Here is a 25,300-nt window from a genome sequence, read left to right on the forward strand (position 1 = left end):
CACAGTTCATTACATACCACCTCAAATTAGACTCTATAGTCTAATACACATACAGTGGAACCCCTCTAAGTGGCCACCCCTCAGATTAAGTCACCCCTTGAAAGCAGTTATTCAATCACAGTCCCTTTTTTTGTTTACATAACCCCTAATTATGTACAGTGGAACCCCTCTAATCAGGCCAGTTTGTCTCAGTCCCAAAGGTGGCTGTTTAGAAGGGTTCCACTGAATACTTTTGGTTAGCAAAATGATAAAACATATGTTAGGAAAATTACAAGATCAGTATCAACAATGGCACGCTGGGTATAAATGTAAAGGATGGCTGATAGTTATCTATCCATTTGTGAAACATTACACAAACACTTGTGTTAATCATACAATCACACCTGCCAGGATAAAGAATTGACATGCTAGGTAAAACAGTAAAGTGGTGAACAGTGTAAATCTTACCATATGGTTTAAAAGCATTGCAAATAAACAACACATGTTTCATCTTAGATTTTATCTCAGTTAGTTCAGTAAAAGTTTCATGTAAAAAACCAGATTAAAAGACTATGGAATCTATGTGAAGCTTATCTGACACATCCATTTATGAGGATATGACACACTGTAATATAATAAATACTAATGAGCAACACTTTAACATAGTTTTCTCTCATTTACACAGAAAAAGCTATCTAAACTTAACATTGTATTGAAATATAACAACAGTTAGCATGTCAAATTAAGTAACTATCTTGTAAAAACTTCTGTACCTTTAAACAAATTTCAATAAACATTTTGGATCCTTTTTATAAATGTTATATTTTCTTGACATCACTCCTGTAAGAAACTACATTATAGATAGTTATGATTGTGTTCATACTTAACTGTATTGTAAGAAACATTGTATGCTGCATTAAAGTATTAGTATATTAAAACTGTGACTTACTGAGATCTTAGAAATATTAGTCAGGTTTCCAAAACATTTAATTCAATAACTGTTTTCTCAACTGCTCATATTATACTGCATTTCTACAATATATATTTGAGAAATCACAATCCAAGTTTTAGCACAAGTACTAAATGGAAAATTTTGGGGTATAAAAACTTTCAGTTATTTACCAAAAAATAAAGCATACTACTGTAAGGCAATGTTTTAAATATCTTAATCTGTTACATCTAACTACATATAGTGCATAATACATATTTTTGGCCACACATCCTAGCAAAAATTAATGTCCATGTGTAGAGCACAGAACAATTCTAATACCTAATCAGTCTTGGTGTAGCAAGTGGTGTATTGTTGTGTTGATTAGTAATTGTATGTGCACAAGTGAATGAATACCATTGTCAACTAATAAATCCAATTAGTTAATGAACAAAACAAAAGCTCAACCTGTGATCACCTGTAATTTGTGTTCACATGTTTTTAAACAATGCCCCTTACATACAGCATAGAAGAGTGACTACAACTGAATCTTACTGTGAATGTATTGTAACATAAGATAGTGAAGTCATCATACAAACCAGCACAAAAATAAAAATACCTTTGCCCATTATATTCCGACTGATCATTATTAGAAAATACCAGCATATAAACTGTGTAGTTCTTACAGTTCACAAAATAAACCAGTTATACATATATGACTTGAAGCCTAAGAGATAAATATTGCAAGTTCATACTTTTGTGTGTGCGTGTGTATGTGTCGTTTTTTTCCCATTATGTTTTCTTTGTTTTACTTCTGGTGATAAGACAGTGACAAACAATGATTACATCAGAATATAAGGTGTGTTGAGACAAAATTTGTACTGAAAATTCAATATAAAAAACATTGTAAGAATACTGTTTCTTCATATATAATACACACTTGATATTTGAGCCCACAAATTTTGAAAAAAAATGTGCACTACACATGGATACACACAGTAGGCATTCTGTTGTGTTTTATATGGAGATTTAATGATGAATCATGATTCCTGTAAATTTCATGAGAACCCAGATTTGATGTCATGTCCAAATTTTTCTAGAATCTTGATAGATTTTAAAAATATTAAAAGACACTAATCAGTCTGTTACTATGTTACTGATTATCATATTTGTGAGCCCTTCAGATTTAAGTTTGTGTTAGAGATACCAGAGGAACTTTAACCAGTGATGTATCACTGTGTTTTGTCTGTCACTCACTAAGATTATAGAACTTGTAGGAGGAAAAAAATCTTCATTTTCATTAAGCAGACTGAATTTTGTATTGCTTTTAACAATTAATCAAGAGAAACCATCACAACAGTACACTAAACATGTCCAGAGTTACACTATATACAGCTTTTGAAAAAAATGATTGGAAAGTATTATTCTTTATAACAAACCCAGGTTATTCTACTGATTTGTATTCTCCATCATAGTTCAACTCCTTGAGAATCTGAAGCTAAACTAATGCACTAAAGAACAACTGTATGAAGATCTAAACACTGTCAGCTGCAAATACCTATTCAAGACTTTTTGAAACTTGTACACCCACTTAAAAGCACTTGTAAACCAACAAATTGGATTTTACTTTTAGCTCCAAAAATTATCAGTACAAAAGGATATCAGTTAACACTCCTACGAAAAGACGTTTCTAGTCCTGATTTCTCCAAGCCTGTTCCCCTGGCTGTGGTTTCGCTAGATAGTAGATAGGGACAGTGGGAATCTCGTTAATCCATTCATTAATGGATTTAAATGGCAATTTAATTTAAATACAAAATTATTAGCCTAATATTAATAACCTTTCAAGTTGCTCTGGGGCCTATTAGGCCCCACTTTTCATAGGAGTGTTAATGGATTACAGAGAGAATTTATAAAGTATTAAAAACATAAATGACACTTGCTAAAATGTTAAACATTTTCTTAAGAAATAGCTGTTGTGGAGGTCTTTGAAACAAAACTGCTCAAAAATATAACTACAAAAATGACTGGTTTATGAAAATACTGAGGAAAAAATCCAGGGAATAATTAAACATTCTGACTATTGGGCTTAACATGAATGTTTTCAATGTCTTATTAATACAACAATAACACAGCTCATTTGAGAAATATTTCAAATGAATAAGAGGCTTCTCAAAGTTATTGCATATCTTGTTCTTTAAAACTTTGAAGCTACAAGAAGGAACATCTGCTGCCTTTAGCAGAAGTATCACAAGAAGTTTTGCATCAATTTGTTTCCTTTTGTACATCATTTTGGTGGCATGTTCAATGTTGATAAAGAAAAAGCAACCCTATATAATTTATCTACTATTCACATTCGTAAGTCTGAGGAAGAACTTGCGTTCATTAAAAGTACAACTTAGGTTACGGTTACTGCACTTTTCAAACTTGTATGCTGCTTACGAAATTATTACACTTACTATGAACGCAAGTTATATGTGTGAGCATTTTCCAATGTGAACATATTAAAAAAAGTGGCTTTACGATGTGTTAAAGCAGAAAAACTTGGTATCTTTTACTCAGACGAAGACTGAAACAGAAGTGTATGTTTCTTATAAATACATTTACTCATTCCTCTAAACAATTGAATGAATATTTGCTTTACATCCACGATATTTTTCAAAGATTTATTTTCTTATAACTATACACTTTTACAATAGATACCCAGCAGAATGCTTTGTTTAAATATTTTCCAGCTTTCTTCTTTGATACTGTGCATCAATAACCATGGGGTCTTGAAACTTTATCTTATTACATTCTTTAATTATCATTATACAGATGCATAATTATAACAGTCATGTTATCAATTGTCAGCAACAATGTATAGATTTAATGAAGGAACTGCATTACTTACAAAATGTAGAACAAAACTTAAACTTACTATGAATGATAAAAGTACATTAACCATGTCAAAAGCTAAATTTGCAACATCAATTTTCCTTAACTCATTTATTATACAAGTTACTTTAGCTTTTATGATCTTACTTAATTTTGGAAATAAATGAGCCCTAAAGATGAGGTTTATATTACTGTTCTATTGTTTATAATGTATAATATGTTTTAGATATAGCAAATGAAAAACCTTATTTATATCTAGAATATACAATCACATCTACACATTCTTTTTTATCTGGGTTGTATAAGATTTCACAAGATTTGACAGCAGGAAGACTAACAAAAAGAACAAAATATGTTATTTTTGCAACAGGAAGCAAAACAAATCTAGAGACAGAAACTTACTTTTCCATATGGGTAGGATAAGGAACAGTGGAATGTCCACACGAGGTGACAACATTACCAATGGTTGCTGCTCCTCTATGCATTCTGCGAGCCCAGCCTGACATCATAAAGTCCCACAAAAGTCTAACTGCTTCCACTTCACAGCCAGCCTAAAACAAGACATAAAAGTAAACTACAAACAATCAAATTACATGTTTTTGTCATTTTCAAAAATTATAAAATATAATGAAGCAATAAACTATTAGCAATTTTTCTACAAACTAATACACAATGCAGAAATTTGACACAAAATTCAGAATCAAACACTTCTGGAAATACATTATGTAGTCTTAAAATCTACATAATACAAAGACATTACCTAAAAATTCTATAGAAGCAAAAATGCATTACCTATACACAATATATAGTTATCATGATAATACTCGTACATATTACAATTTAGTTTATTTTGTGATAACACTTTCTGTTAAACAACAAAATTAATTTATTTGAAGCAAATTTATAAAAGCCACTTTTAAGTTTAAACTAATAGTATGTTGGATACTCAAACTAAGAAAAGGACAGTGTAATGAACAGGGCTGGGAGTTACCTGCTTGGGTCATGAGACCTAACAGCTCATTTGAAGCAAGTGAAACTGAAAATCTTAGGTTCAAACCCTATTCAGAGCACTTTTTAACATCCTAATTTATTACTTTGATACTTACACCCTTGTGCAAAGTAATTGAAACAAAATGGAAAATTACGATTTTTTCAACGTTTTGCATTTTATTTCTCAAAATCCAAAAATTACTCACAAATTAATACATGATATGACTGCCTTTATTTTTCAGAAGATCATTAATCTGCTTTGGCATCAAGTCCACGAGTTGACTGCAATCTTCACTAATTTTTGGATTGCAGTACCACACCTCAATTATGGCCTCAATTAGCTTATCTTTTGTAGTACAGTCTTTTCCCCAAAGTCTTTCTTTACAAATTGCCCAAAGATTTTCAATAGGAATTAAATCCAGAGAGTTTCCAGGCCAGTCCAGCACCTTTATTCGCATTGTAGTCATAAAATTCTTTGATGTGTACCATGGAGCCAAATCTTCCTGAAAAATGCCAGATCCATCTGGAAATCTATTTTTCAATTTTGGAACGACTGTTCTCTACAAAACTCCGATGTACTGTGGTCCTCACATCATACCTTCTACGATATGTAAGCCTCCGATGCCATAGTAGCGGAGAAACCCACAAAACATCTTCTTCAAGGGATGTTTTATGAACTGAGTGATGTGAGATTCTCAAAGTTTCTCACCTGGAGATCTGCAAACATGCAGACTTCTTTGACCCTATACGAAGAAATGAGTCTCGTCACTGAATAACACCTTCCTCCACCGTTCTTACATCCAGTTCTTGTATTTCAGACCCCATTGATACCCTTTTTTCTTCATTGAGTTGGTAAGAAGTTGTTTTTGACTGGTCTCCTTGCCCTTCGACCAACATCAAGAAGCCCACAACAAACCATTGAAGAGCTGACTTTTATTTCTTTGACCTCCAAATCTCTTTTTATGGCGTCACTTGTCTTCTGCAAATCTTTCACACTCTCTCTAACCATGTATGCATCGTCTCTTGGCGTTGTTTTCCTTTTTTGGCCACATCTTCCTTTACGTTTTGGACTAATAGATCTAGTACTCACCTTGGCCTTGATCACACGGCTGACGGTCGATAGGTTAACACCAACAACGTCTGCGATTTCCTGTAAGTCATGCCGGTGTGCTCGTGCAGTATCACAATCTTTGTACACTTTCTAGGAGTCATGTACATTGTGTATGATGGCTGAAAGACAACTGATTAGCAGTAAAACAAATAGCCTCATTTTTGAGAAAAGTCCAACACAATTTCAAATGACGTAATATTCCTCAAATTTTCATCATATATCCCAAAAATAGATCGACCATACTGCAAAACACAGCTAATGATACCATCTGTGTGAAAAAATGACTATTAAAAAAAATCAGTGGGTCCAGCTAGTCTACACTGGCCGCCATGCCAAAAATATTGTTAAATGACCATTTGTTTCAATTAATTTCCACAAAGGTGTAGCTAATGGTCATTCCACCCATGAGGGTCATCTGACCTGAATATATTGTGAACAAACCACTTGTATACATGCCTGGTTTAGCAATTCACTGGGAAAATACAAAATTGGGAAAAACAAGCCCACAACTTCAACATGTCTGACTGATTGCTAAAGCAACTAGCATGTGGGCCAGTTGGCTAGACTCATATCTTCTAACCTCTATAGTGCTCATTTAGCAGCAGTCTAGATTAAAAAAAAAAACAACTTAAAGGTAAATTTTTACCTTTCTTTTAATTCATTATGATTAGCACAAATGTTATGCCTATTAGCTTCTAAAACTTTACCAGCTTTTGGTGTTTTATCATAACTAATAAAAAAATACTTCTTTTGATATATGAATGGTCATCAGTAGTGAGTTACTGTAGGCTTTACTGATTCAGGTACTCACAATCTAGAAACACCAGATTCCACAGAAATAAAAAATATTTTGAGTTTTGTGAAATACTTATGATAATTCAGTGTTACATGTAATTGTGAAGAATTTTACATTGAAAACTATTTGAAAATAACATGTAACTCAGAATATTTATACAAGTAGGATATGTATGTATATATTAATTATTATTAATACTCAAAACAATTATGAAGCAGTTACAATTTGTTTTAGGGAATAATAGTAACAATAGTACTATTCCTAAATTTAATATTGGTAAGTGTATATACATACATTTTAAACATTTAACAGAAAAGGAAACTACAAAACACATACATATAGAGATAAGTCATTTTTATTTATAGACATTACCATTAAGCTAAAGCTAACATGTTCACATTCAAGCAAAGAGCATGACCTTTCCAGAAATCAAATCAATTAAGCTCTACCCACAAATTGTTTAAAATAATTTTTGTATGCTTCATAATTTACAAGTTACTGTATGTGTTATTAAATTTCATTTATCTGAAACACTCAGTTTATTTACTTGTAGGATAAGGTATTTCCTTCTTTGTAAATTACAAACATCATTTTGAAATACAGTTGTGCTATGAACACAATGAATTACATAAATTAATAGTTTACTTTTAGTTCAATATAAAGAAAGGTATTTATGTGATCAGGGTTTTATTTGATAGAGACCTATCCAGAACAACTTTCCTATTGAAAGAAATTGTTGTTAGAAATATGTAAAAAAAAACATTCCTGTTGTAGAATGTCCAAGGACATATATAAGTTTAAAGATAAGTTATCAGAATACTACCAACTGATATTGTTTATTCAGAACTACTTTCCAACGTGTCTTTTTCTACATTTACATTACTTTTCTGTGTTATTATCAAATCATTGAAATGAGATACTATGGTGGCCCTGAGACTCTTCATCTCATAAAGGCTGTGAAAGTGAGTTACATCTGATAACTTTACACAACTCTTGCCTGTATGTAATAAACTACAATGCAACATTCTCAAAATACAAACAGGTGTATTAATTCACAAACACACAGATGTATTGAATCAATTAACTTTTTCATCTGTTTTATTACAATTCAAGAAAAAAAAAACTTATGGTTAAAATAATTTGAAACTTGAAATAAACTTTCTACATACTATGTAGCTTATTGTAGTTCAGCCAAATATATGGGCACTATATTAGCTCATTATGCTTGTGTAGCAATATTTTATTTATTTTGTTAAATATAACTAGTCTTGTATAATTTCACTGGTCTCCAAAAAATCAACAACACATAGGTGAATTGTTACAAGTATGTGTGAGCTCTTATATTTGAAGAGGTTAAAAAAAAGAGAGACTGAACATTTCTATCAATTTTGATTCTAAAACACAGCATGCAGTTACATTGTGTTTATGATCACTGATACACAATTACACTAACTCTTTACCATCCCAAAATAGAAAGCTATTCAAACTATTTCTAATAGCTGATCAGAAATTTTATTTAATCTATGTTTAAAGTTGTAAATCCACTTTACATTCATTTATACATTTATTTTTGGTGATTTTCTTTGCTTAATCAGTTACTTAGGCCAAAAATGATTAACAGCAGCAGCCTTGTCAGTGAAATAAAACATGAAATGATCAAATACAAACTAAGATTAACTCATGCTCTTCTATAAAAAAAAAATACTATCATACTACAACATTATAAATTAACTGAATAAAATAACAAGGCAAGCTTTAAGAAAAAAGGCTATGGCTATTCATATGGAGAAACTAACATAAAACACTGATGAACAATAAAAGATTAACTGGTATAAATGTAACTTGTATTTGTATCCTAGATACAGATATTTTCCAACTACATTTCTTATTGGGCTCAGTTTCTATCCAAGAATTAAAGTTTGTTTTTAATAACTAAGGAACTGTTGAACTTGTATGTGATACTTGAGTAATAAACAAACATCTGAAGATTGCCATCACAGAAGTCCTAGCATGTCCTGCAACTGAGCTTCAAACAAATCTGTAAACCTACATTGTGAATGTCAGACCAGCAGCTCTCAGACCACTTCATTAGAAAAAAAACTCAGGACTTTAACTGTGATTGCAAAAGTGTTTATAAACATGTTTTATCTAACAGTATATCACCCAGAAAGTGTTCTAACAGTTGTAAATACTTTACACAGACAACAACAATATGAGTACTCCTGTTATTATTATTATAATACAATATTTTGTTAAACTATTTAATTAATATTAACTTCCAAGCAGGGCAAGATAAATACTTAGAACAAAACTAAAAATCAACCTATCGATAAAGTATAGTTAATTTATTATTCATTTCTTATATTTTTATTTATACAGATCAGAATGCATTGTTTTGCCATGTGGTTAGTAGTCTCATTGTTAATATTTTTGGTTGTAATCCTAATACCTCATGAGGTTCAGCCAACTTACAATATGTTAGTCCTAAGTACATATGTTAAGCAAATAATCTTTGTAATATACAAATAGTATAAAACTATGTAACAAAATTTTTACTTTTTCTTGGTCCTGGGCAGAAAGTGTTATTTCCCAACTGCTTATGCCTAAACTAAATGAAAAAAAAAAACCTATTTTTCTCTTAAAACTTTGCTTTTGTGATCTGGGTAATGAAATTTCCAAATTTACCCATTTTCCAGAACATTCCAGGTACATTTAGGGCTGAATAGCTGATAGCAAATTTTCTCGTACTTACAAGAATTTTCAAGAACTTTTTGTAATGTTGTAGAACTTATAAGAATTTTCACAAACCTTTTAGAATTTTCTAGAACTTTCCATAATAATATATATACAGGGCTCACCACTTCAATTTAGTTCTAGCTGCCTAAGTGAACACATAGACCTATCTGATTTTATCAGAGATGGCATCAAGAAGCTGCAAGCATTCTCCAGACACATTCTGTTATGTATGTGGCCAATTTATCAAGACAAGAGCAAAAAAGTACTGTGACAGCATCTGCTAAAATGTGTGAAGCCGACAAGACATATTTCAGCATGCTTGTTGGCGATCAAGACAAACCCTGGACACCTCATTTTACCTGCAAGCACTGCAAACAAACTCTAGAAGGTAAGACAGACAATTTTTGCTTGCTCGAATAGTAAGATTTTATATTATACAAATTTTAAATCTTTTAAATATCTTTTGATGCACCTCAAAGAGGAATACAACAGCTTCAAAACCTTGCTAGAAGTCTTAAAGTGTGATGAGTATAGATGGGATGTTATCAGAGACTTCAAAGTGGTGGTATTCCTGATGGATCTCCATGGAGGCTTTACCAAGTTTCCCTGTTATCTCTGCCTTTGGGACAGCAGGGACACTGCAGCGCATTACAACAGGAAGCACTTGCCACAACGGACCGTTCTCTGTGGGGAGGCACAATGTCAAGTGTGAGCCACTAGTGAATATCCAGAAGGTATTGTTCCCACCATTGCTCATAAATTAGGTCTAATGAAACAATTTGTCACAGCTCTTGATAATGAGTCTGCAATCTTCAAGTACCTTCGAGATTTCTTCCCTAAGCTGTCTGAGGCAAAGATCTTCGTTGGACCACAAATAAAGAAGATACTGGAGTACACAGAATTCCCCAGGAAGCTCAGTAGGAAGATAAAAAAAGCTTAGGACTGCTTTGTCACAGTAGTTCAAGGCTTCTTGGGCAATCACAAGGCTGAAAACTATGTGAAACAGATTAAGGCTCTGTTGAGTAACTATGGCAAAATGGGCTGCAAGATGTCCCTGAAAGTCCATATCCTTGATGCTCATCTTGATAAATTCAAGGAGAACATGGGAGCATACTCAGAAGAGCAAGGCAAGTACTTCCACCAAAATATACTGGACTTTGAATGACCCTACCTAAGAGCATATAACAAAAACATGATGGGAGACTATATTTGGGGGCTGATACATGAAAGTAATTTACATTACAGTCACAAATCTCGAAAACTACTCATTTCTAAACATTTTTGTTCATTTTTGTACAACTTTAGTATAAATATGTGTAAATCTTGATTCATATGTTGTTTTATTCAGACATTATGTAAATGAAAATGTGTAAATTTGCCTGTTTTTACATAGAAAATATGTTAATTTCTAAATTTCATTATCCAGGTCACAAAAGCAAAGTTTGAAGGAAATAATGGCCATTTTCTGTACTTTTACAACATAAGCAATTGAGAAATAACACATACTATCCAGGAACAAAACTTGTGTTACATAGTGTAATTAATGTTTTGAATAAAAGCAACAATAATTTATCAAAATTAAGTTTGCAATTCAGCAATTTCAAAATTACTAAACTTTCTTGAATGTCCTATAGTCCTTACTGTCCTATAATATTTATGAAACTTTAACTAAGTTACAGTAAGAGCACCTTTGAATGTTAAAAAGTTCATAATAATTTGTAATCTACTTGGGTAGCTAAACATGGCTTTCTTGATGAACAACTTATTTAAAATGGTGAGATTAGACTTATTACAAAAAAAAAAAAAAGCAGTTTAATTTGTTTGGTAATATTTTCTACATACCTAAGTTTAGAAAGACACAAATATTACTATGTCTTAAAATAGAGCATAAAGAATGCTATGAACATCAAAATGTAACATCATTTCAATAGACCTAATATTCATTACAAAAATCATGCTCATCTGCAGGTACATATCACAAGATGCTTTTGATATTTGGTCATTGAAAATTCAAATCAGAGGCAATTAAAAAGAATATTTCAGATTTATCTTAACTCACTGTCTAACAAAATTTAAACTTATTTCTATGTTTAAAGAATGTGTCTAAGACTATAGGCCAACTACCACTATTTTACAGCCCAACACTCAGATCTGAGGAAGACCAATGCTTCCCAACTGTCAACCAAACTAGTTAACAAAATATGAAACCAAAAGTGGCAGAAATTTAAAATATAAATAATTAACCCATCACCTATCATGGTGAGTCAGGGGCTATCATTTTGACTCACCCCTATATATATATATTAATTCTGGGTACAATAAATCAAATTCTGAATGATGGATGCCCTATATGTGCATAATATCTGAAACAAAAACAACAAATATTAAAACAAATACATAATGCCATCCATCAGCAGAAGTCTGTATTGATAAGTCTTCAGCAGTGAAATCAGGCATTAAAACAAGTTACTGGGATGCAAGTGTTGATCAACAGTACTCAAACTGTAATACAGCAGCAGCCTGCCTTTATTACAACCATCATCCAAAGTATCAATAAAAACAGAAACTGAGTTCAAAGGAGAAGATAAAGAAAAATAGTTGTACAGGGAATAGTCAAAAGTCCTTTGAAGAAAGGCTCCAAACATGTTTTAGGTAAATAAGTAGTAATTATTAAGGCTAATCCTTTAACAAAGGTTCATTACAAATCTCAACAAGTTAACAAGAAATTCAGTTACATAACTTTAAAGACAGGTTTCAAAACAAAAGGGTAAAATTGATCACAGAAGTAAATAAAAAGAATCAATTAACAGTGAACATTTGTGAAAGACTTATTTAAAGAAATAAGCAGTCAATAAGAAAGGTGAACCTAAGATGTCTCAAAAATTACAAAAAATTATTATAGTCAGTAACAATTCTGATTCAGGGTCACTCACAAATCCTTCCCACATAATACAGATATGAACAAACTACAAGGGTTGAATTGGTTACATCCAAAGTTATCAGAATATACAAAGCCAGACAAAATATGATGTTTTTGTGACTGCACATGCATAGTTTACTTAAACAGAAGAAAATTAGCAAGAGATCATGATAAAGATATGTCTCAAACAGTTATGTGATTTACCATTAACAAAGGTTTGGTTGGTTGGTTTGCTGTTTTATGGTGCAAAGCAACTAGACTATCTGTGCCAAATATCTGGTAAAAAGTTAAAATTAAAATTATTAAAATTCATAAAAGGAAATAAAGGTAAAACAAAACATTGTTTAATTTTTGAATTAAAAACATAAATTGCATTAAATCCAATTTTTACATCTAGTCTACAACAATAAGAGAAAAACTACAGTAATAAATGTTGTAAAGGACTTTCTGTAGCATAATTGTTATGATCATAACTTGCCAGGATGCTAACAGGTAAGTTTAAAAATCAGCATTAGTCACCTAAAGTTGGCCTTCCAGTCCAGGTTTCATGTTATTTGATGTTATGGCTGTTTTCAGAAAGTAAAGTAATACAAGTTTTAAAAGACTTGTAGCAAAATTTTAATTATTATAACTGGTCAGGATGACTAAGAGACAGTTCAAACAGCAGCATTAGACACCTGAAATTGACCTTTCCAGTTATTTGATGTTATGGTTATTTTGTGATTTCAAATCGAACTAGATGTACTTTGATTCTTAAAAGGGAATCACATCGAAAAAAAAGTCTACTGTATAAATTAAAATCTCAAATAGCATTAAAAACATTAATGACCTTTAAAAAACTAAAAACATTTCTAAGGTGGACAGTGTCACCTTCACCAATAACACTAACTTTACGAATAAACCTTTGGACAAAACATTTAAAATGGTGCTGTTGTTGAGGATTGTAATGATAGCATGACAGAAAAATTTGGCTTATTGTGACGTGAATGTTACACAGACAACACATTGGTGCATCAGTCCCAGATAAAAGAAAATGATGAGTTAAAAAAACTATGGCCAATGAGCAGTCTAGTTATGACAACTTCCTTTTTCCAATCTTTACAGAAGCAAGACGGCCAAAGTCCAACAGAGGGTTTTACTTGGAAAAGCTTGTTTTCCATGTTGCTTACTCCGAGTCGACTGCCAACTGGTACGGAACCAAGCCTTGAATACAGGACCATAGTCCACATATGGAACAGTCATAGCAATGATAGTGCCAGGGGAAACAGATTTAGCTGAGATGTCAATGAGCCCATTTCTGTGAATAACAACATAGCCTGGTATCCAGAAAAACTGGATAGAAATAGATGTTGAAGAGAAATAGGCCAGTCAGTTTTGAGTATTGGCAAGATCAGGATGAGAACTAACTTGAAGCAATTCCAGGACCAGTAGAGAACTAAGCATGTCAGTATAAATTGTGCAATTTCAGTATTGCTTGGCTTCTATGTAATCCAGGGCAAGAGAAATGGCATACAGTTCAGCAGTGAACACAGAACCTGAAGAGGTGATTCTACGTGCAACCATCGAACCACAACAAACCTGATTTCGAACCATCTGCATAAGTAGGAATGAAAGGATGGTTCAAAAGATGTTCAGCAAATAAAAGACAGTATTTCGAATCGGGAGTATCTGCTTTTCTCAGATGACCTAAAGAAAAGTCACATTTGGAGACAGTAATAAATCATGGTGGGATGGGCTCAGCAGTGGATACAGCAATGTTATTCAAGGACAGACCCAATTCATCCAACTGCACCTGGATACAAAGACCAAAGGGAACAATGGTAGATCCTCCATTCTGAAAAAGCATGGCCCACTGAGGAAAGCAAACAATACCAGGTGGAATGCTTTGGTAAGGAACGAAGTTTCAAAACATACAACAAAGACAGTTGCAAATGGCCGAGGTGAAGAGGAGGTTCATGAGACTCTGGTTATAAGCTCTGAACTGGGAAAGTGCAGAGCTAAAGTCCCTGATGACGAACAGGGTCAAGCATCTTCAAGGCCGAGGTCCTGGCAAAGCTATAGACCAGTGATTGATCCACTCCCCAATGGTGGAAGAGAAGACATGGATCCTCCATGCTCTTATACATTTGACCCATAGCTACTTGATGCATGGTAAAAAGGTCAGCTTATGGTCAAAGATAAGCCCCAAGAACTTTCTCTCAGAGACCACAGATAGCACAACTTTAACTATACAGAGTTTAGGATCAGGGTGAATACTCCGTTGGCAGCAAAAGTGCATGCAAGTGGTTTTAGAGAGAAAAAAGTTAAAACCATTTGCTGTGGTCCACTTCAGTAAATGAGTGAGGACAGGCTGTAGCTGCCGCTCAATATAGCTAATGTTTGACGAGTGATATGAGATGTGAAAATTGTCGACATAGAGCATGTTTGCAAAAGACATATAGCCAGTTACAAACAATCAGAAGAACAGCAAGAGAAGCAGGAGATAGATGGTGCAGCATTTCATAGTGTACATCATCAGGACCAACTGATACACTGCCAGACTGATGAAGGGCCTGTTGGAGCTCCACCAGTGTAAAGGGATGAATATAGTCATAGAGACAATCAGTTCAAAAGGAAAAAGGTGATAGAACTGAAACTGGTTACAGAATATATGCTGGTTGTGAACTGAATCCAAAAGTCCTGGCTTTGATGTCTTACCCACCGAGCATGTGCATAGGCCTGCTGGAAAGCAATGTGGTTTGAGAATATGGGATACCTACAAAAAGTATCCCAGGCCTGTTTTTGAGCTTTCCATGCCATGTGGCAGGCAGGATTCCACCATGGACAAGGATATCATGGAAAATGTGTTGACGTTCTAGGAATACACGGAGCAGCTGCATGTATAATACGGTAAGTTAGTGCCGCTACACAGTTGTGTATTCATGACTTACAAACAATGGCAGGATCAAATTCTACAAGAGCAGTAATACAGGGCCAGTTTGCATGATCCAGCTTCCACCAGGGCATGTGATTCAGGTGGATTTGTTCATGGCCAGTCTCTTTCCCGTGGGTTACTATCAACCCTCCATGAAAAGTGAGAGAATAGGGAAGGGGAGCAGATTGAAATATCAGTAACAGTAAAAGACTGACTAGGTGCATGAAAATAATTAGAAACACCAGTACTGAAAAGAGAAAGGTTGTGATCAGAGAGCATATGCTCTACAGAGTGATCCCTCCCATCAATATCTTTACCTCCCCAGAGGGGATGATGTCCATTTAAGTCCTCCAGGATTAAAAAGGGAGACAGAAACTGTTCAATGAGAGCACCAAGAGCTGATTGATCATAGGTCTCTCGAAGTGACAGATAGAGAGAACAAACAATGATGGTACGACCCAAGGAAACACATATGACCACGGCCTCCAAGGATGTGTCGAGTGGCATAGACAGGGTGGGCACATACTGATCAATCAACAGTGTCACCCCTCCATGCACTCATCCATCACATGGCCTGTCATTTCTTATACAGAAAACTGCTGAAACGTGACTGTATCAGCAGACTTCAGAAATGTTTCCTGTAAGGAAAGACATACAGGATGGTAGGAATCAATCAGTGCTTTGATGTCATCTAAATTAGAACGTAAACCTTGACAGTTCCATCGTATTAAGGTGGCCATTTTTAATTATGTGTAAGTGAATTGGGTGGAGAGCCCTTCTGTTTACAACCACATCTTTTTTCTTTATTGTCTTTATGCAAGGGAGGTCTCTCAACCTCCATGGACCCTGCCCTAGGTTGATTGAGCAGGTCTTTGTTGTTGGAAGAGGATTCCAATAACTGAGGACATGAACAAGTGATTGTTTTGTATCTTGAGGTGGGAGAAGAAGATGTACCCAAGGAATTGCTCGTACCCAGAACCAAAGGAAGTGGATCCTGGGGTTTCCTGCAATGTATGTAAGGAACAGAGATGGATGTTGACATTGATTCATCAACTTTTTTAACCATGAAAGTCTAAAGACATTTTATTTGGTTTGAGAACAATTCTTTTGGAGGTACAGAGAGATCCATCTGCACTCCTACTGTAGTAATGAAATGAAGTGCAGCAGTATACATCCAAGATGAAGTGGTGGACAGCAACTTTTGAGCCTCAGGATAAGTAATGTTTTGAATCATCTTCAAATGCTGCACCTCTTTTTCTTCCAACCATTTAGGGCAAGAAGGAAAATAGGATGGGTGAGAGCCATTGCCATTGAAGCAATGAGGGTCCATTTCATACTCATAGGCATTGTGGTCCTTGCCATCACAACAAGCACACATTAAGGAACCATGATATGATGTTTTTGAGTGACCAGACCACTGACATTGGAAACATCTGAGAGGGTTTGAAATGTATGGCCATACCTCGCAATTAATATAACCTGCCTTGTTGGTGGCAGGTGGACATAAATAACATAAATAACATTTTAACATAAATGTTAAAATGAGGGCATTGGTTGGTATCATAATTTCATCTTCACGAGTAGTGATATGCCTCACCACGGAAACTCCATGGGTGAAGACACCAGCAAGAATCTCTGACTCGAAGATGTTCTTCAAATCCCTCAATAATAACTCCTCATGACAAATTCAAAATAGTATGTGGAGTAATCTCAATGCAAGAAAGTTCACTGTGTTTAGGAGCAGATGTTTCCACCTATATGTCACCAGAACGAAGCTTTTTGACTGATCTAGGAGAGTCAGCAAGGCCCTCTAGTCCCTTCTGAATAAAAATAATGAGACATTTGCCCAAAAGATTTGTCTAATAAAGAATGTAATATTAGGAAAGAGGTACAGGTGTTGAAGAATTTGAAGATTGCTGTTAAAAATCTTGAAGATGTGGTTATTTAATGATGGTTGTTTTTTTTCACTATTTTTAAAAGAATATGATTAGGGGGATCCATAATAAAAAAGAAATGTTTTGGTGCCCACTGACCCCACCCACCATGGAGCCCTACAAGGGGACACACTACAATACCAAACAAGAACAATGCAGCAATGCCAGGGTTTTGTGAGCACTATACCCAAACACCAGCATCAGATACAATGTCCACAACACCAGTTGAGAACATCCAACACTGGTACTTGGTTGACCATGGTTCAAGTGGTCCAGCTGACTGGTCCTAGATGAACCACCCCAAGGCCCTCTTGTCAACAGGAATTCAAAGCCAAAGTGATGTGTTAGGGTTGGACCCCCCCAGCCACCAGGATCCTCTCCTCCCCTTCACTGGTCACCACACACAGCAAACGTGTGTGGATATTAAGATTTCAGAGGTGAACTGAAAGAACAAAACAATCCCTGGGAGGTCCCCTCACCAAATACAGGAATCCACACCAAGGGGAACAAAGTTTAACACTCCTACGAAAAGTGGGGCCTATTATGAAATTGCCATTTCATTTAAATACAAATTTATTAGCCTAATATTAATAACCTTTCAAGTTGCTCTGGGGCCTATTAGGCCCCACTTTTTGTAGGAGTGTTAAAGGGTAGATTGAATAGTACCTTACTTAATGTATCATGATAACATTTTAAAGTCATATCATCCTAAGATATTTACTAGAAAAAAAATGTTGGTTCAATAATAAAACTTTCAGCATTTTAATCATTAATTCAAAATGCAAAATTTATTTTAGTTCAATTATCTCATCATACACAATCTTTACTGCCTATTGTCATGTTGCCTTAAACGTTTATAATAATTTTACTATATACCGGCATATAATAAATAAATTACTATATAACAAAGTAAATAAATCATATTAATACATACAGAGAAAAGGCAACTTCTGATTTAAAAATATTTTAGACTTTTTGAAACACAAAACAACAGAAACCACTATAAAAATGTTAAAATAATTAATTTTAATTATATTAGCAAGAGTTAATAATAATCACTGAAAAGTGTTTTAATTTAGGCGTACCACCTTACTTTGACAAACATTCAAAAGCTGCTGTGGTTCCCAGGTACCAGCTCTAACAACATACCATGTTGAACGCCAGTACACCCTACTACGCTAGGCCTAACTCAGTAACTGAGTGAAGTTTAATCTTAAGACATGCCCACAATCACAATTCACCGCAAATAAATCGTAACCATTTTTGAGCAGAGCTTCGTGATGAAAGACTTCTTAAAACTACATAACTTTTGTCAATGCGGTTTTATAAAAAAATGAAACCATTTCCTTCTCAGTTAGGTAGCATGATACCTGTTGTACAGCAACATACAACACAGTATCAACACATTCCCTAGCGGCACTGCATTCAACAGTCTTTCCACGCCCTACTCACGAAATTGTCATATTTGAAGTTGTTTCTCTTTGCTAGATATCCTCGCAAAAAGCCAGTAAATATTTCTATTAACTAGTTCTTTAAAAGTTGTAACAGTTTCTTTTTCTCTTTTTGTTATTGTTCTGGCCGTCATTTGTTTATTTTTTTTTCTGCCAGACCTTAGCCAAAATATCAATGAAAAGAAAAAGTTATTTGAGATATACTTGGCAATAGGTTTTTAAAAATTAACAGTAAGATATAACATAAACATTTTTGCAAACGATGCCTCGAGTTTATCTTCTCGAAAACTAAACAATTTTATTCTATCAATATTTAGAATTGTATAATTATGAAAAAAGAATAATCTTTATAAATTTACAATACAGTTCAGTAGTTTGCCAATGTTAGTATTTTAAAAGCTTCTAATTTCACAGTTTTTTGTCTAGAAAATTTCGTAAACATAAATTTTTATTTTAGAGTTTGACTATTTTAATGTTATTGTTAAACTAACATTAAGTTATTAAAAAAGTAGAACAATTAAAGTATTAGAAATGATCATGTATTGGTATATGTGGATATAATTATTTAAAGATTCACGCTTTTTGTATATATTTATGAACGAGGTACAATGACCAAGAAATTTCTAATTGTTCTTTGACTGATAATTAAAAATATTTAAAGTTATCACACCATAATATAATACGAAAAGGACAAAAAGAGGCCTGTTTGAAATAAATTGTAATCCAACCTTTGTTATTCAAGTATTTATGAAGTTCTAAATGGGCTTCTTGCACTATCTCAAGCCAACCCATTCCAAAAACAAACAACTCTGTTAGAAAAATAAAACTAAACTGAAGATGACCCTTAACCTACTAAAAAATGTACTTGCGATCTCTTACCCTAATATTTTTATCATTAAATATGAAAACATATGTATGTGTGTGTGTTGTGTTATAGCAAAGCCACATCGGGCTATCTGCTGAGTTCATCGAGAGGAATCAAGCCCCTGATTTTAGATTTGTAAATCCGTAGACTTATCGCTGTACCTAGCGGGGAGGGGACGAAAAATATGATACATCGAAACTATCAATTCCCTTAATAATTTTAATATCTTAATCAAATTTCCTCGAGCTCTTTTTTTCTTTTCAAATAAAACAATTTCAGAGATCTCAACCTTTTTACATATAACAAACTAACAGCCCTTCTTCGAGTCTTTTTCAACTGTTTAATGTCTTTTTTTAAAAATAAGGAACCTAAGACTGAACACGCCACTCCAAATAAGGCGTAATATGTGACCTTACAATGAAAATATATCCTTTTTAACGTACATTCAATATTTAAGTAAATAAAATTCAAAATCCTATTAACTGTCATTTTGTTTTGACATAATATTATTCTAAACTTATCAGTTGTTTTATACGTAGTTTTGTTTTCCATATTGTGGTATTTTGTTGCTTTCAGGTTAAACTGATTTCATCAAAGAGTAGGGTAGGTTTACTTTATAATCGAATTTAAGCAAATAAATAAAGAGACTAGACACGATATGTGACACCAAACAAAAACAAAATGCGAGATGCAGCAGTAGTTTCCATCAATAAAAAAGCGTAACTTCAGTAAAATAACAAGGAACAGAGGCAGCTAGAATGACGTGATACGCAAAATATGGATCGCCTTGGAATAAACGCAAAAGTTAAAATGTATTTGTTCACCTCGATAAATTTAAAACAAAACAGTAAGTTCAGTCATTAAGACCTTTCTTCTCTTCCACATCAGGTCTCATAGGTCATCACCTGTCAACATTGGCGACAGTTAGTAGAAGTAGATTTTCTTGGGGTCCTGTCGTTTCCCTTACATCCAATTCTTGGCATAAGATCTACAGATCCCCCGTTGTCCTAAAGGACCCTAACTTCCACATCGACTGTTGATTTTGTGATGCTAGTCGTTGATTTTTTCGCCTTTGCTTTCATGCTTCAAGTTAATATTGATACTATTGTCGTTATCTGATTTATTTTATTTTTCTCTAATTTTTTTCTTCTCAAATTTAATTCGTCTTTCTAAATTTTAATATTTTAACCTTCATCTTGTATTTTAATATTAAGTCCACTTGGGCATTGAAATCACTAGTGAGGTGAAGAGAAAGAAAATTTTTAAGTGCCCCCAATAATATCTGCTCCTCAGCTTCTGCTTGGGATCAGATAAATTCAAACCGAAATAGCTTCAACGATCTTTGCTCCGCTCTTTCGCTATTTTCTGTAGATAACATCTTATCTGCCTGCTCGTAATAGATATGACTGCAATGCTGCACATTATGCAAGGATATCCCATTTAATGGTAGATCAGGTAATATCTCAATGTTACGGCCTCCCCTATTTTTGAAAGGAGACTTACTAAATGTTACCTAAATAGGGTATGTGTCTCAGGAATATAGTATTATAGAATTTGGTATATAATATTATTATATCTTAGTTAACCTTCCTCAGGTCCTCAGTTTGGTAAGTGATGTGTAAGTCATTTTCTTTGTAAATAGTATATCCTCCAAAAGTTTAACTTGTAATGCTTAGTAATTTGTATGAAACATTTTAGTATTTTAAAGAGATTTAAAAGAAACAACGATAAAGTAATGGCGCTATTCATCGTCTCAAACACTTATTTTGAATCTGAATAAAGACTGTGCATTTGTTTTTGTCAAGTCTATTTTTTCGTCTTACAGGAGGAGGAGGAATAATTGGTTGGTATTTAGGTTAAATTATTCTTTCGTTCTCCAAATGTCGAATGAAAAATAACCAGGGGCGGTCAGAAACTATTGTTTCTCTTCACCCCACAAAGGCAAGAATAAATTAGTCAACTGATTACGGAGAAAGTTAAGTGGACAGGAGTGGCATGTTAGTTATTTATCCAGAGCAATGGTCACGAATGACCTGGAAGTTGACAGTTTATTGAATTTAATTGAGGAGCGTCGGAAACAGCTGAGAAGCGGTTCTGCCGGCCGGAGAGACAACGAAGGATGACGAGGAAGGTTCAGCATAACACTCACAAGCGTCCGAAGAATTATGTTGTGAGAATATAGTTGACGTGGAGAGAGATGCAAACACAATACGCCGACATGATTAGGTCTCGTGACTTGAATGTATTAGCCTTTAAACACTTAAAATTTTGGATACTTAAGATTAAGATACTAAAGTGACGTACCTCTTTTCAGGACTGGGACCTATAGATCCTACGAACTTGTCTTACACGTACATTATTTTGAATTTAAATAGGGACTGTTCCATTGTTTTTGTACATTCGTATCAAATCTATATTCTTTCTCAAACACAATCAATGTTTGAGAACTCATGGTTATTTTATAAGAGATATAAAGTAAATTTATCCCATTATTCTAATATTAAGTTAATTTTGCCATAATATACCACAACAGTACAATACTTGAATGGCTTAAGAAACTGATCAATGAAACCACCAAGACCCTGTTGCAAAAGATTATAAGAATTCTTATATGTATATAAACGTGTAGTATATTATATAGACATTCCATGGATTTTCTTCCTTCTTATATTAATTTTGTATTATTATAAATTTATCAGCTATTCCAAGTACGTACAATTTTCACATAACATGTAGTCAAGAGAATCATGGAGCTGATTTTGCTCCACCTGATTATTCCTTTGTTACTCTGTTAAGGGCACATCCATTCTGTTCATAGGAGGAAACTGCTATAACAATGCATATTGTGGAAAATGTACAGAGCAGTGTTCTTGAGCATTAGGTTAGGTGGTATCTTGAGATTACAGCCTCCCCTATGTTTGAATGAGAATAAATGTCATATGGATAATACTAGTCACTCTGGGTAAAATCTGATATTACCTGTGAAGTAAGGAGTGTTGAATTTAAGCAGTCCATCATCTAACCAAATAGATATACTGTTTACGAATTCATCTATAATAAGTATCATGTCTAGTCTTTTTATTTCCTTCCTCTGAACTCAATATTAAGAAAAATTCAGTTCCACTCTGCAATAAATAATTGTCAGATCTCTTGGTACTTCAGTGGATGTATTCTTAATTTCTTGTGGAATAATCAGTTTTATTTGCATATACCATAGTTCAAATTTTCTGAGAATGCATGGGAGGCCTGAGACATCAACCTGAAATAATTTGTACTGTCAGGCAATCAAAACTGTAGTAGCTAGGTTTAGTATATTTTGGATTTGTTTGTTCAAAACCATATTTAGATGCTTGGAAATAAATGAATAAAAATCTAGTAAAATGTTTTGGTTTTCTGGCAAATCGTCTCAAGAAATCAGACATATAATTAATTTAATAAACATGGTATACTGCCCTTTATGGACTTTGTACCTGCTACAAGTCTTAGATGTTTGTGTTTTATCATCATAATTGACTTTAAGTGTTGTAGTTGAAGTACCTACTAATTTCACCATTCTATATTTAATTTATATGTTTAAGAGATATCTTTCATCTGTTACAGGGAGTAGATATTTCTATATTTTGTTGGCTATTTTTCTGATTGATCAGCTACAGTGTGCATATATTGGTGATGCAATTTTGGTATTGTAAGAAGAAATTTGTTCCAACTTTTGAGAAGGACAGTCTATCACTGATCTGATCATTAACGTCCCATTTAGTCAAGTATTTGAATTTCTTGTTAATGTAGTAGTAGTTTTGTCATAACACCTTTGAACTATTGCACCCACATACTCTGATAATATTTAATAAAACTTTCATCGCATTTTCTCTAGGTAGTTAATTACATCGACATTGATCAGATGTTGCAATATTGTAAATGTGATTGTGCTAATCCCTTCTTGTAAGTAAAGGTTACATAGTGATTATAGTACAACTTATATTTCAAGCTACTGTAAACATTTCTTTATAGAATTCAGAAAGGTAGTTTACTCAAAAAGATGACAAAGAACCCTGCATGTAGACATCTAATTGACCCCTTCCCCCTAGGACTTTTGACACTAAAAATTCATTTAATAGTTATGGTCAGTATAGCACAGACACCCCATTTTGTAACTTTGTGCTTAACAAGAATCAAACAAAATATGTAACCTAATGGATTGTAGGATACTACACTAAGGCTTTCATTCAAATATAAAACATGGCTATTTCTGTGATTGTGTCTATTGTTTTCAGTTTCCTGTTTAACTCAAGTTCAGCTCGTTCCTGTTTTTCAATTCTAGCAGTTAGACAAAAGTCCCAAATTGTAGAAGTTCAGTTAGTTATGTAAAACAATACTGTGCTGTTAGATAAAAGTTTTATTTCTATATTTACTTGTGTTTTGTTTTTCCTTTGCTGTCTGTGTTCACTTCACAACAGTGAAACTATCTGGTATATATAAGTTTCTCTGAATATGCAAACTGGTTAAAACTAAATGTTTGGCACTGTGATCAAAACTGTTGCTGCAGAATTAAACTTGAATGGTTTTATTTTTTGACTCTGTGTTATAGTAATGTTTATAATTTGTATTATAATGTATAACAAAAGTTAATGATATGTAAATCTTAAGATGCAGATAAGGAAATAAAACTGATAATGCAGAATTAACTTGACAATGTTTTAAGGTCTAAGAAGAATTGATTTGGAAAATTACTTTATATTTTGTTTTAATTTAGAAAGGCAAAACCTTTTGTTTAGCAAAAGTTCAGAGTAATTAGGAAATCTTGCATTTTAAAATCCACCTTACACATGTTGTGAAATATTTCTTGGCTATGTGTAACTTGCACATTTTTGGGCTCTCACATCAGATGTTGTTGGAAATTTAATTTTGACCCTCTGTATAATTTCTTTAGCAATTTTAAAATGTCTAAGCTTAAAAACATATGGTATAGTCTGGTGTTCATATTTTCACAGCACAAACAGGTAGGGTCTGCCTACAAGAGTTTCAAAGAACGTCAGATCGAGAGTTAGAATCAGTTTCTCCTGAAATACCAATTTTGTCAACAGAGACAGAATCAACATATAAAATTATGAAAGCACAATCAAAGCACAAACACAATAAACTGACATAAAACAAGAGCAAGCATTTGCTATGGGCTTATGGGATTGGCAAGTGACAGTTACTGATGTCTGGTGTACCCAGAATGCCATTAAAGCCTCTGACATCAGAGAGGGATGCACAAGAGTGTGGGATGTCGAGGTTGTATGTGGTCTGGAAGATCCAAGACTGAAGAGATTGAGCTGTATAGGACTCCTAGGTGTTTATCATCCAGAGTAACCCAACTCCAGCTGTGGTCAAAGACAATGGAATGCTGTTAGGGAAAAAATGAGGTATAAGTTATGTATGGAGTCTTTCAACAGGAGCTGTTTTACTAGCAGGTTAAACAGCAAGCCTCAAAAGGTGAAGACAGTAAATCAAAGAGACCCTCTGAACAAGGAGGTATCATGTCAGGACAACAATGGCTTGTGTAGAAACCAAAGGTTACATGGAGTTGACGAATTACCATCAGTAGTTAATCTATTATTCTACTCGCTATTTGTCCAAGAGTGAGAGTTTCTGAGCATGTCTACCATGTTGTACCCACTATATCAAGAGCATCTTGGTCAAAGGCTGCTGTGGTCCCTAAGTACCAGCTCTAACAACACACTACATTGAATGTACACAACTACACCTAACTCAGGATAAAAATTTCTTAAAACTCCATAACTTTTGTCAATGCAGGTTTAC

General features: G+C 33.7%; 1 protein-coding gene across 5 annotated transcripts in view; it reads right to left on the minus strand.

The window, feature by feature from the left end:
- Positions 1-18,599, minus strand: part of LOC143235176 (uncharacterized) — a 118,316-nt gene extending 99,717 nt beyond the window's left edge. For 4 of the 5 annotated variants that reach the window (XM_076473074.1, XM_076473071.1, XM_076473072.1 and 1 more), the window contains exons 1-2: positions 18,276-18,599; positions 4,184-4,332 (exon numbers count right to left, since the gene is read on the minus strand). In XM_076473074.1, the coding sequence (XP_076329189.1) occupies positions 4,184-4,332; positions 18,276-18,287 (161 nt within the window). In that variant the 5' untranslated portion in view covers positions 18,288-18,599. Of the gene's footprint in view, positions 1-4,183; positions 4,333-18,267 lie in introns of all 5 variants that reach the window. The other variant, XM_076473070.1, reaches the window with a different exon arrangement.
- Between the last annotated feature and the right edge of the window lie 6,701 nt (positions 18,600-25,300).

Source organism: Tachypleus tridentatus, chromosome 12 (genome assembly GCF_004210375.1).
Source record: "Tachypleus tridentatus isolate NWPU-2018 chromosome 12, ASM421037v1, whole genome shotgun sequence".
NCBI lineage: Eukaryota > Metazoa > Arthropoda > Merostomata > Xiphosura > Limulidae > Tachypleus > Tachypleus tridentatus.